Genomic DNA, 13,172 nt, shown 5'->3' on the forward strand with positions numbered 1-13,172 from the left:
TCCAATCACAGTTACATTATATAAAAATACTTGCTATTTCACATATATGGCATAATTAATGCAATGCTTTACTTCTGTGGCATGTTAAAAATAGGTAATCACAAATCAACACTTAACTTAGCAATATTAAACCACAATGTCTCTTTCAGACTCATTCCAACTCCGGAATCCTCATTCTTTCCATAACCTCTGGTTACAGAGAAGCTGATTTCCTATCACTAATTAAGCTACAAGAAGCGCTACGGCTGGAAATGAAATTCCATCCCACTGGCACAAGCCACAACAAAGGTGACCTGATTTTGACCTTCCCATACTTGGACTGCCTGTGTACCCCCCAAAAAAAGCATCGGTTGAAGATAAAACCTCCTTTAGAGGTCTCACTAGGGAACCAGTTACCTGAAATTCCTGACACTTACAGACAGAAATGGCAAGCAGGATCTTTGCTGGCACAAACTCAAAACCCAGTAGTCAGACATGAGCATGTCTCTACTCCCCAAAGAGAGTGTCCCCTGTAGGCTCCCAGTCACTCCCATCTGTCCACACTCACGCCCCGGTGACCGCTCCCTCCCCACAGCTCTGCATGCCGTCCAGAACTCCCAGGTGGGAACACGTCTGTCCCCTCCCTCCATGTCTAGTGAGTGGCTCACATGAGAGCTGCCAAGCGAGCTCCTGGTCCCTGCCATGCCCAGAGGGCACCTGAGGCCCAGTGGGCGCTCGTCAATATCCACAGAGCAAATGAACACAGGAGCACACCTGCGTTCTTCAAGCCAGCAGCAGCCCTCTGACACTTTCTCCTTCCCCTCATCGCATCTGAATCCGTGAACAAGCTTCCTTGGAAATGTACAACTGGACTTCCTGAGTTAGTCACTCAACTGCTCATAAATAAATTAATCTGACACCATACTAATTTTACTGGGATTTTAGTATTTGTCACAGCTTCTCTCAAAAGCAGATGCTAAATCATGGGATAGTCACCAAAAACAAGTACTAAAGAAATTTTCTTTTTTGCTTTTATTTTATTTTATTTTTGAGAAAGAGTCTTGCTCTGTCACCCAGGCTGGAATGCAATGGCGTGATCTCAGCTCACTGCAGCCTCCACCTCCCGGGTTCAAGCAATTCTCCTGCCTCAGTCTCCCGAGGTTGGGACTACAGGCGTGCACCATCACACCCGGCTAATTTTTGTATTTTTGGTAGAGACAGGGTTTTATCATGTTGGCCAGGCTGGTCTCGAACTCCTGGCCTCAAGTAATCTGCCTGCCTCAGTCTCCCAACGTGCTGGGATTACAGGAAAATTTTCTTTTAATTGCTCCTAAGAAAATAATAATTGATGGTAAAAGGCTTTCACCAAGTCTAGTGCCTGGCATGAAGCACTGACTCAATAAATGGTGAACTGACCCTGAAGAGGGCAGCAGGTGCTGCACACGCCACCGGAGGGCAGCAGGCGACACCCCAGACAGCAGGAGCAACTTATGGGTGAGCTAAGGCTGCAGTAAAATTAGAAATGAACCAACAATAACGGATCATCTGTGCTGGGAAGTACTCGATAAGGCATCTTTCAAAGGCAAGCCAAAAGGCTTAATTAAGCAGTTTATATCAAGAAAAAGGCATTTCTACCAGTCAGATTTGATCAGATCTTTACAGGTTTTTACCCACCTTGAAATTTGTCTAGCTTTATGTCTGCTCTGATCCCAAGGCAGCTTCCTTCAGTGCGAGTGGACTGAGAGGCTATCTCAGCAGGACTGAAGTAACTAGAACTCTGCACTTGGCCAGCATCAATCTCCTTCAGTCGCCCCTTAAGCTCTCCATGATAGCTTGAAAGACTCCACTCTGCATAACAGAGAGATTCAATTACTTCACACTTGTTTGATTCAGTATCAAAAGCTTTGTCACCATTTCAGAAGTGAACTCTATAACAATAAATACTCTCCATTAAAAGTCTCCTAAATACAAATTAAAGTTATTTTAAATGTATTCTTCTGAATCTGTAAAGGGGATACGCGCAATCCATCACGTCTCCTTCCATCTGCCTGCAGCAGGGAGAGGCACACACGACAGACGGAGCCAGATCATTGCTGGTCCAACATCTCGGCATCAGGTGGCACCAGGCCACACACTGAGGAGTGGAGCCTCAGGCAGAATCTCACATGTACTCATCCTTTTTTACAATTAAATATGCAAACACCCCTACAATGCACGCATGTGAATGTGAGTCCAGGTACAGAGACGCACCATCCCCGCACTTGCTCTGCCCAGGTTTGGAAGCTACAGGCCACCGTCTGCTTCTGAAGCAGAGGCTGTGAAACAGTATCTCCATCTCATTTCTGCTCTGTGTGAAAGCGTTTTCAACCAGTAAGCCATTAGAGAAAATATCTCAACATGCTAATATACTTACAAAACCTCACTATGGAGTATTAAAATTTTCTTCTTGAAAAGCAAACTGATATCCAAAAGAAGGGGAAGTCTGCAATGGGTTTCTCCACTGCAGAATTCCAAAGAGAAGTTTCTGGGAGCTGTGTCCAGGGGTGAGTGGGATTCTGAGTGGGAACCTGGAGGAAGGAGGTGACGTGTGGAGGATGAGGTGCACGTGAAAGTGGCTCGGCTCTCGCTATGCAGACTTGGCCAGGCCATCACAATGCGTTCCTGTTGCCCCGGTGGCTGCTGCAGTCCTCAGAGGAGATTGGAGGCTACCTTCCAAACCTCCCAGCGGTGGCCAGCTGATGTTCATCTAGAACACACGTCAGCTCGTCTGCTGGGACAGACCTAAGACACAGAGACAGGCTCACCTGCGTCCTGCACTAGCACCACCAAGGCAAATGGGCTGTCACTGAAAATGCTCTGTCAGCCTGGAATTATAGGTCGCAGAGTCATCTTGTCCAGCACAGAGAATGAGGACCACATGTCCCGAACTGTCCCCACTGTCAATGGCCCCCATCATCACCACACCAGATTCCAGCTCCCAAATCACCCTCCACAGTGGTCCCAATCAGCATGCCTGCGTGGAGAGTGTCAAGAAGCTCAAGGACGTTGGCCTCTGACCTTTAGTGCTGCCTCCACTCAATCCAAATCAAGCTCCACCACAGCCCCTCCCCAGTGGGCAGAGAACAAGGCCCCCCAGTGATCATGAGCCAAGCAAGCTTCTCTGGAGATGGCACCTAGCCCCTCTCTCAATCCAAAGAGCCACAAAGAAGTAAAATCCATTCCAGAAGCTTTACACACCAAAAAGTCCACCGCCTAAACAGAGAAAGAAAAACACAGCAGAAAGGACATGAAACCAAGATTTACAGAACTGGGTTCTTCTAGTGCCCACATCACGTCCCACCAACTCTGCAAGCCTGGCCAAGAAATCTGACCTCCCTGGGCCATCTGCAGGATGCGAAACTGCATGGGAAGCCCAACCACTCTGGGGAGGGAGCAGGTGATATGCAGGGCAGGTTCTGGAAGCTGCAAAGTATAAACGTCAACTGCGAGAATGGTTGCCTCTAATTTGAGCATACTCATACCAACTGAGGTAAAACTGCCATACTTGCCAGGGGTATTGCAAGGGGTTTCAGGAAAAGCATGGCTTCCAGGAAAGAGGGGTCCAGGCCACCACCCTAGACCGCAGCCTTGCAGCCGTGTGACTTGAACAGTGACTCAGCCCCTTCCAGGCTTGCTCCTATGAGGACAGGATGAGGACACAAGGAACACCCACCGCAGATGGTGCCGTAAGGATTAAATGGAGGAACAGATGTAGAGTGCTTGGCCCCGTGACTAAGATCACAGTAGGGGCGCAACAAAAGATGGTCAAAAACACCGGGGTCTCTTCGTCATGGAGGGAGTGGAGAGGAGCAGGTGACAGAGACAGCAGCTGTAAAAACAAAACAGAGGAGAGACGGAAGATCTGCACAACACAATTAACAAGCTGCATGGCGGTCACAAGCAAGACATTGCTCCTAACGTGCATCATACATCAGTTCCTCAAGGACACATGAGCCACTTCTAAAAATAGACCATATCCCAGTCATAAAGAAAATCTCAACATATTTCAAGTGGCTGAAATCAGACAGAGCTCATCCTCTGATCATAATACAATGAGCCTAGAAATTAATAACCCAAGTATAACTAGAAAGTCCCCATATGTTTGAGAGTTAAGCAATACACTTCTACGAAAGAAAATAATCACAGCAGAAAACAGAAAATATTTAGAACTTAAAACTAGAAAAGATTATGTACGGAACTGTGTGGCACACAGATAAAGCAGTACATCAGAGGGACACTTATAGCTCGGTGCTCAAACTAGAATAGAAGTAAAAAAAATTAAAGAGTGCCTACCTGAACAAGTCAGGGAAAGAAGAACAAAGTAAGCTCAAAGAAAAGAAAAAAAGGGAACTAGTAAGAAATTCAACCTGTATTAATTACATATAATGGCAGGTACACAAAGATAAACATTGGTTCTTTGAAAAGACAATGCAGTGAACCAGTGATCGTCTGGCAAGACTCATGGAAACACAGAGAGGGAACACAGAGGAAAAGCCCAAAATTAAACAGCCTTGGAATTGAATCAGAGGGCGGGAAGGCCTGATGGCCACAATGCTGTGACTCTCTTGTCCTTGTGTGGGAAGACCTCACTTGCCCCCAGTGAGTCCGAGCAAGCGGGTGACTGCTCTGGCCCATCGAATGCAGTGGATGTGGTACTGCCAGGTCCAGACCTGCACCTGAAGAGAATGTCTGCTTCCACTTCCTGTTTCTTGGAATACTGTCTCTGGGGAGCCAGCTCAGATGCTCTGAAGAGATCACAGGGGCCACAGGCAGAGAAAGATGTCTAGTCAGGCTCTGAAGAGATCACAGGGGCCACATGCAGAGAAAGATGTCTAGTCAGAGAAAGATGTCTAGTCAGTGAGGACACTGAAGAAGCCTTCTCAGACAGGACATTGAGAAGAACCAAGAAAGCCAGCCAACAGCCAGAACCAGAGCTCTAGACACTCAGGCTACCTGGCTGCGCATTATAAAGTGATTGTTGTTTCACGCCACTAAGTTGGGAGTGAGTCATCAGGCGGCAAGAGAAACCAAAATGGAATTATCACTTAAACTCTGACAACACTAAAAATGTAATAAGAGGCTTTATAAATTTTATTCCAAAAAGCTCGTAAGCTTAGGTTAAATAAAGAAACTCCAAGAGAAATACAACTTATTAGGCTGGGTGCGGTGGCTCACGCCTGTAATCCCAGCACTCTGGGAGGCTGAGGCAGGTGGATCACTTGAGCCCAGGAGCTCAAGACAAGCCTGAGCTACATAGCAAAACCATCTGTCCTAAAAATACAAAGATAAGCCAGGCGTGGTAACACGCACCTGTCGTCCCAGCTACTTCAGAGGCTGAGGTGTGAGAAATCACCTGAGCCTGAGTGGTCGAGGCTGCAGTGAGCTGAGATTGCACCACTGCACTCCAGCCTGGGCAACCAGAGTGAGATCCTGTCACACACACAAAAATCACCATTTAAAAAGAAAAGAAATACAACTTATTAACACGGACTGAGGAGGAAATAGAAAATCTGACAAAACCACAAACATTAAAGAATTAGAAGCCAGGTGCAGTGGCTCATGCGTGGAATCCTAGCACTTTGGGAGGCCGAGGCAGGCAGATTGCTTGAGCCCAGAAATTCAAGATCAGTCCTGGCAACATAGTGACACCTGTCTCCACAAAAAAATAAAGAAAATTAGCCAGGTGTGGTGGCACGCACCTGTAGTCACAGCTACTCAGAAGGCTGAGGCAGGAGGATCATTTGAGCCCAGGAGGCAGAGGCTGCAGTGAGCCGAAATTGCACCATCACACTCTACAGCCTGGGAGACAGAGTGAGACCTTGTCTCAAGAAAAAGAAAAGAGAAGAAGAGGGAGGGAAGGAAGGAAGGAAGCGAGGGAGGGAGGGATGGATTATAGTCAGTAAACAAAAATCATCCTAGAAAGAACACTCCACGCCTAGATGGCTTCTCTAGAAAGTGAATCCAACATTCAACAAGATACTTCCGTGAGGAAGATGAGAAGGAAGCGGTAAGTCAATCTTACAAATACAGATGTAAACATCCTATACAAAATGTGATCACACTCAATCCAATAATATTTTTTAAAGTGATCAATCATGATTAAATTGAATTTATTATGGGAATGCAAACATGATTTAATGTATGAAAATCAATTTAGGTAATCTACCTCATTAATAAATCAAGAGAAACACAAAAGAATATATTGATGACTCCCCTTGGATAAAGTTCCATCACAGGCAAAACTGAACTACATTGATTGGGGATGTATTCTTACACGGTAAAATTAAAAAGAAAAGGACAGTATTATTTCAAAATATAGGATATCACCAAACACAGTGGCTCATACTTACAATCCCAGCACTCTGGGAGACCAAGGCAGGAGGATCACTTGAGGCCAGGAGTTCAAGATCAGCCTAGGCAACACATGGAGACCCCATCTCTACAAAAAATAAAAAATTAACGAGGCATGGTGGTGTGTGCCTGTGGTCCCAGCTACTCAGCAGGCTAAGGCGTAAGGACTGCTTGAGCCTGGGAGTTCAAGGCTGCAGTAAGCCACAATCCTGCCACTGCACTCCAGCCTGAGTGACAGAGTGAGACCCTGTCTCAAAAACAAACAAAAAGGCCAGCACGATGGCTCACACCTGTAAGCCCAGCCAGCACTTTGGGAGACAGAGGTGGGAGGATCGCTTGAGCCCAGGAGTTCAAGAACAGCCTGGGCAATACAGGGAGACATTATCTCTACAAAAAGTAAAAAAAATTAGCCAGGAGTGGTGGCTTATGTCTGTAATCCCAACTGCTCTGAAAGCTGTGGTGGGAGGATCACCTATGCCTGGGAAGTTGAGGCTGCAGAGAGCTGTGATCACACCACTGCATTCCAGCCTGGGCCACAGAGCAAAATACTGTCTCATAATAATAATTATTATATATATATACACACACATAGTATATATTAGATGTGTCATATGGAGGAGGGGGAGTTATCATCAGGGAGGAGCATGAAGGAAACTGTGAGGTACACAATGTCTATTTAACCTGGGTGAGAGTTACAAGGGCATACAATTAAAATTATTCTCTTATATATGTGTCCATCTTTATGAAAGTTATCTCATAATACAAATGTGTTAGAAAACAATTAGACAATGAAACAAACAAACAAAAAAATGCCAGCAATGACAACTGATTTACACAGCACTATCAATAACAATGGGACCAAGTAGCTGCCGTATGATCAACCACATGAAACAACTAACCAACCATTGCAACCAGCTAACTGTCTGCCACGGTCTCAGATAAGAGCTAAGGAACCACAGGTGCAGAAGAGTTACGAGATTATGCAAAAAGGCAACTAGAAACTTTATATTCCTCACACAAAAAAAGAGAGACCGAGGAGACTATGTTCAAGGAGATCGTGGTTGGAATGTGCTAAGAAGCAAGCGCACAAGCTAGGGCCAAGAGTTCCAACCTGCGCCATTTTCTCCATTTGCCTTGAGCCATCCTGTGAAACTGGTCGGGAATGAGCCACCCGAAAGCGTGGATGGGGAAAGGGAAGTACTGTGGGAGAGGCAGCTCTGCACGTCTCCCACCTCCGCCCACTGACATGCCAGGGGCTGGCAGCTCAGCTTCAACCCCAGCACCACCACCTTTCCAGAGCTTTCTCTGGGTGACTGCTTCTAGTTGCAAGAAATCCTCTTCTGAAAACAGCATGACTCCAAATTCGTCAAGCTGAAGGGGTTTCCACAATGGGTTTATATCTCACCATCTCCCAACAAAGGGAAATTCCAGTGCCACAGCAATGCTATGAAAAGAGGGACCACTGAGGATTTAACACGCCTTGTACCAACAGCAAGTACACTGCAAGTTGTATTAAAACACATTTATCATTCACAGTACTTGATGGATTTGCTTTGCCAGTAATAATCATATTGATTAAATGAAGCAATTGTGTTTCCTTTTAAAGTGATATTTATCATTATAATTTAATTAGACTGGAAATTGGGGCTCTGCTCTGCCAAAAACTAAGTACTCTCCTTCTCTACCTTGCAGGGGCATAAAGCCAATACTATTACATAGGTGTGCAGTTACAACTATGGTCAACTGATGAGATTTCACTGTTTCGAGACAGTAATTATTTCAGGAAGTACAGAGGCATGATATGCTCACGGCAAGTAAAGTACAGGTCAGGAGAAAGTGATCAACTGGAGGGTGCTACAGCAAAGAAGCCTTCTTCCTAATTTTTGCCAGTAGCTGCCATTTGAAGTGCTTTATTAGTCCTAAGAATTAGTAGGAACAAGGGGGGATGAAAAGCCGATGGCCTAAGAGGAGGGGATACAGCTCGGAAAACAGCCTCGAGCATGCTGGAAAAGTCAAACACACCATTTACGAACAGCAAACAACTGCTTAAGGAGATACAAACAGTTGGGAAACAGGTAAACTAAGAATGACCAACTGGACTTGGCAGGGCAGGGAAGCAGAGAGACGCTCCAGAAATAATAGCTATAATGACTAACGTTAAAAGCTCAGTGGACAGGTTTTAGCAGCATATTAGACACAGCTAAAGAGAAAATGGCCAAACTGGGCAGCAGAACTGAAGCAATAACCCAGCAAGCAGCGCAGAGATACACAAGAGACAGAAAATACCAAAAGCATGGGAGCTCTCACAGAAACAGATTCGGCCGACTAACCTGCAGCAGACTAAATACAAATAAGCATGAACCCAGACATAGCACAGAGAAATGACGTGGGAGCACAGGGGGAAAGTCAGGCTGAGAGCAGATGCTCAGGGTCCAGGGAAGAAACCAGGTAGTGGAGCAGGACAAGATCTTCAACGTGCAGACAGGAAAACAAACTCCCCACCTAACAACAGTCTTTCCACAATAAGAATAAAGACGTTTTCACACAAATCATACCTGAGACCGTTAATCCTAAGGGACACATTCCAGAAGAACTGTGCTCTTGTAGAGAAAGAATATGTAGCAAAAAAGAGTGGCTATAAAAGGAAGCAGCATGTGAAAGCACTGGCTGAATAAAGGAAAAGCACAAATCTTACACACAGCGTTCCAGCGAACAAAAAACAGGGAACATTCCCCACTAGTTTTATGAGACCAGTATAATCTTGGTAGTAAGATCTGTCAAGGATGTGCCAGAAATGAACTATTAGTGGCTTTAATAAACGTAGACACAAAAATCATAACAAAATTAGCACATTTAAATCCAGGGACATATAAAAGACAGTAGGTCACACCTGAGTTGAATACACACACACCAAGAATACACAGCTGGCTTCAGATGTGAGAATCGATCAATGTGCTGAACAGCGACATTTCTATTCAAGAGTTCTTTAACTTAGATTTCTCAATCATTCAAACTGGTACTTCTGTAAATTTCCATTAGCAGAATAAACCTCACACTGTTCTCAAAACATACACGACCTGTGGAAGATAAAAAATTGGAGGATAAAGCTAATAAAATGAAAACATTGTTACCAATAATGAAAGTAAAGGCCCAGCACACAGCTTCTCCACGTTCCTGCCCTTGCTGGGGGAGGACAATAAGCTTGGGAGTTGCCCCAGAGCAATGTGGTCGTAGGGGTGGTGTCCTCAGAGGGTCCTAATGCGTCCATGATAAGGCCATCATGGACAGAACCAAAGAAGGCAAAAGGGAGACATCTGGCCTTCACAGGCCTCCTTAGTGTGTTTTCCACACCTGTGAGGATCCTGAGTGAATGCCAGGAGGAGACGGAAGAAGTGCCGCTTCACGCTCCTCTCCAGAGCAGGCATTCTTAATCGAGGGTTCACGAATGGGCTTCAGGAAGCCCATGAGAAGTGTGAAATCATATACGAAATGGTACGTTCACATGCACAGATGCATTTCTCCAGCAAAAACGTAAATGGATTTAATCAGATACTCAAAAGAACCCAATACCCCACAAGAGTGCCAACATCTGACATGCAAACTTATCTGTGCGGTAGAGGCCAAAGACAGTCCTCACCATGGGCTATAAGATGACCCAAAACCCAATCCTTTCTTTGGCACTTAACCAACAAAATTTCATAGCCTTTCTTTTCTCAGTACAACTAAGGGCTAGTCCATGGTAACCTACGCAGTGAATTATTACGGGGCACTAAGATTTATAATTTATAACCTAAACCTGGGGTGTTACTAGACTGTATAGAGGTCTAATTCAGTACCAAGAAATGGGGCTCCGGTGCAAAGCTGCAAAGCTCAGTAACGTGCCCGCGTGAGGGCCACAAAGTCCTCATCCTCAGAAACAGCATTTCGTTCATTATCAATGACAGTTTTATTTATAATGGATTTCAATTGCCAATATTCCTGCTTTTATAATTTCAATGTCAGTTTTTTCTCATTTTCACACCAGTTTAATGTGGGTTATTTGGGTATACAATGATGAAAATTCATAGTTTTAGGAGCCATAATTTTTCTACAACTTATAATTATCCTAAGTCATCTCCATCTTCATTTCAAAACAGATGTATAGAACCTCCCCTAAATTTTGAGGCAGTAGTAACATTTTATTTATTGGTGATGTGCTGATTAAGAGTATATGAAATTTAACTAACTTGCAACACACCATCAAGGCAAGTGTAACAAAGTTACCCAGCTATTTTTAAGTCTATGGCCACACTCTTAAAAAATACAGAACAACATGTCTCATAAGAACTTATGTATCAAAAGTACCTAAACTGGTTCATTTAATTTCATCCCAATTCTTTGATAATGTTGAGTGATATTTCCACTGGAGAGCAAGAACAGCCATTGGTAAAGGTGACCAAGGCACTAATTTTGGCACTGAGAGTGATCTAAAAAGGCTTTTAGGCTAGGCACAATGGTGTGCTCAGCACTTTGGGAAGCCAAGGTGGGAGGCTGCCTTGAGCCTAGGAGTTTGAAACCAGTCTCGGCAACACGGCAAGACCCCATCTCTACAAAAAATTTAAAAATTAGTCAGTCAACGTGGCACATGACTGTGGTCCAAGCTACTCAGGAAGCTGATACAGGAGTATGGCTTGTGCCCAGAAGGTGGAGGCTGCAGTGAGCCATGATCACACTACTGCACTCCATCCTGGGCAACAGAGCAAGACCCTGCCTCCAAATTAATTAATTAAAAGGGCTTTTAATTAAAAACGGTGATAAAGTACACTGTACCTTCTCTCCATTCTTCCCAGAACTCTGTTGAAATGTCAGAAAAGGTACTTTTTGGTGGTGAAAGAACCACCAAAATAATACGGTGAATAGTAGTGCATGGTGCTAAAAATTTACAGAGGGATTTAGCAGAATACAAGAAAGCCTGCCAGGGCTTTTAGGGCATAAGGCAGACAAAAGCAGGTTGATGCGAACGAGCAGAGGAAACTGCAGCGCAAGACAACAGAGGTGAGGGGTCTTCCCCAGAAGGAGGAGCCACAGAGAATGCTTTTATTCCTGGGCTAAGACCTGAGAATCACTCTCCAAAGAAAGCCTGAGGTTTTCTAAGGGGTGATCCCAATATGGGCACGCAGACTGGAAGAGAATCAGATCAGGGTTTAGGGTAACGAAAAATCAAACCGTCAGGACATGAGGCCCAGGGAGGGAGAGAAGGAGAGAGTAGAAGACGTTTACCTGCAATAGAACAAGGATCAAACGGATATCCAACTCCTCATTAACAATACTAGACTCTGGAAAACAATAGAGAATATTTTCTGATTTCAAAAGGAAAATTATACGATCCGAGAATTCCAGACACCACCAAATTATCAATAAGTATGAGAACAAAGTAATTGCATGTTTGAACTTTATGTGCAAATACCCAAGAAGTCTGTCAGCCATCCATTCTGTAAGGAAGTGGATTAAGGAGGTGCTCTAGCAAAACAAAAATAGAATCCAAGAAATGAACACTATGGGATAGGAGAAATTATGGCAACTGAGGCAGCTAGAAACAGCAGACATCCAAAGAGAAACTGGGAGTTCCATCTGAATATTCTCCTTTTATTGGCAAAGGTTTGGCGAGGCAGAATTACATTTCACACCACTTGGTTCTATGGCAAAATATACTATCATAATACTATAAATGTTGCTTTTCTTATATTAAAATGTTTAGACTACACTTGCAGGAAAAGCACAGGGAGCCTAATGATAGATGGGAAACACTACAAATGTTTTAAGCCTTGTCAATACAAATCTCATCAAAACTCAGGGTGTGAAGGCACTGTCCGCTGATTCCCACATGAACTCACAAACAGAAAAGTTAAAGTTATAATGGTGACTACAAGAAGAACTTAAAACAAGAGAAGAAAACATAAACTGTACTTTGTTTACCTCTGGAAACAGGGCGGGGGGCGGGGAGGGAGAAAGAGGAAAAAGGAAACCTCCAACTTAATTTATACCCATTCATGAGTTACAATGTGTTTTTTACCATGTGCTGGTATCACTTCCATTTTTTAAAACAGTCACATTAACAGGGCCCCTTATCAATAGCCGATCCATTAAATAACTGCAGTACATCTACAGGACAGAATAATATGTTCTTCTAACAATTGAGGTAGCATGAGCATTGCATTAGTTACATAAAGTTAGAATTTTTAAAAACCCTTTTTTTTTAACTGTGAAAGAAAAAAGATAGTGTCATAGTCCTATGAAGAGAATGGCACTACCTGTACTGACATGCAGGATGTGACGGGATAGCTGCGTTACAGAGTGATGTGCGCAGAAAACCGCTGTGTATCTCAGCAATCCCATATACGTAACAGAAACTCCTCATTTATCATATATACCAGAATCCAGTGCTGACACAAACTAGTAGTTATACCCTTCCATAATTTCCCTATGTACACACACACAACATTTTGTAAGCCTAAAAGCTGGCACAAAAAGCAAACCAACTTCACAAGGACAAGCCAGAGAGTCCTTGGGGGATGTCCTCCCAGGAAACTCAAAACGGCAGTGGTTAAGTCTCCCTGGAGAGGGAGGCTGGGAAGAGCATCCGACAGCACTGCTCCCTTCATCCTTCAAGGGAGCAAGCCACGAAATGCAAGGCTGTCCACTTCACGTGGTTTCCTGAGAATATGGGTAGAAAACATTTCCAGTAAAAGCTTTACTAAAATGTTACACAGTGAAAATTAAAATATAAACCATTACTCCATGTGCCAGTGTCATCTGCTAATTTG

The 13,172-nt window shown here is 44.1% G+C and overlaps 1 protein-coding gene across 8 annotated transcripts in view; it reads right to left on the bottom strand.

Moving 5' to 3' along the window:
- ADARB1 (adenosine deaminase RNA specific B1) overlaps positions 1-13,172 on the bottom strand; it is a 138,700-nt gene that overhangs the window by 84,505 nt on the left and 41,023 nt on the right. For 6 of the 8 annotated variants that reach the window (XM_017888759.1, XM_017888760.1, XM_017888761.1 and 3 more), the window contains exon 2: positions 1,654-1,827. The exons of the other annotated variants lie outside the window; for them this stretch is intronic. In XM_017888759.1, coding sequence (XP_017744248.1) covers positions 1,654-1,827 — 174 coding nt within the window. The remainder of the gene's footprint in view (positions 1-1,653; positions 1,828-13,172) is intronic. 8 annotated transcript variants of the gene reach the window in all.

Source organism: Rhinopithecus bieti, unplaced genomic scaffold, assembly GCF_001698545.2.
Source record: "Rhinopithecus bieti isolate Rb0 unplaced genomic scaffold, ASM169854v2 scaffold_18153, whole genome shotgun sequence".
NCBI classification, from domain to species: Eukaryota; Metazoa; Chordata; class Mammalia; order Primates; family Cercopithecidae; genus Rhinopithecus; species Rhinopithecus bieti.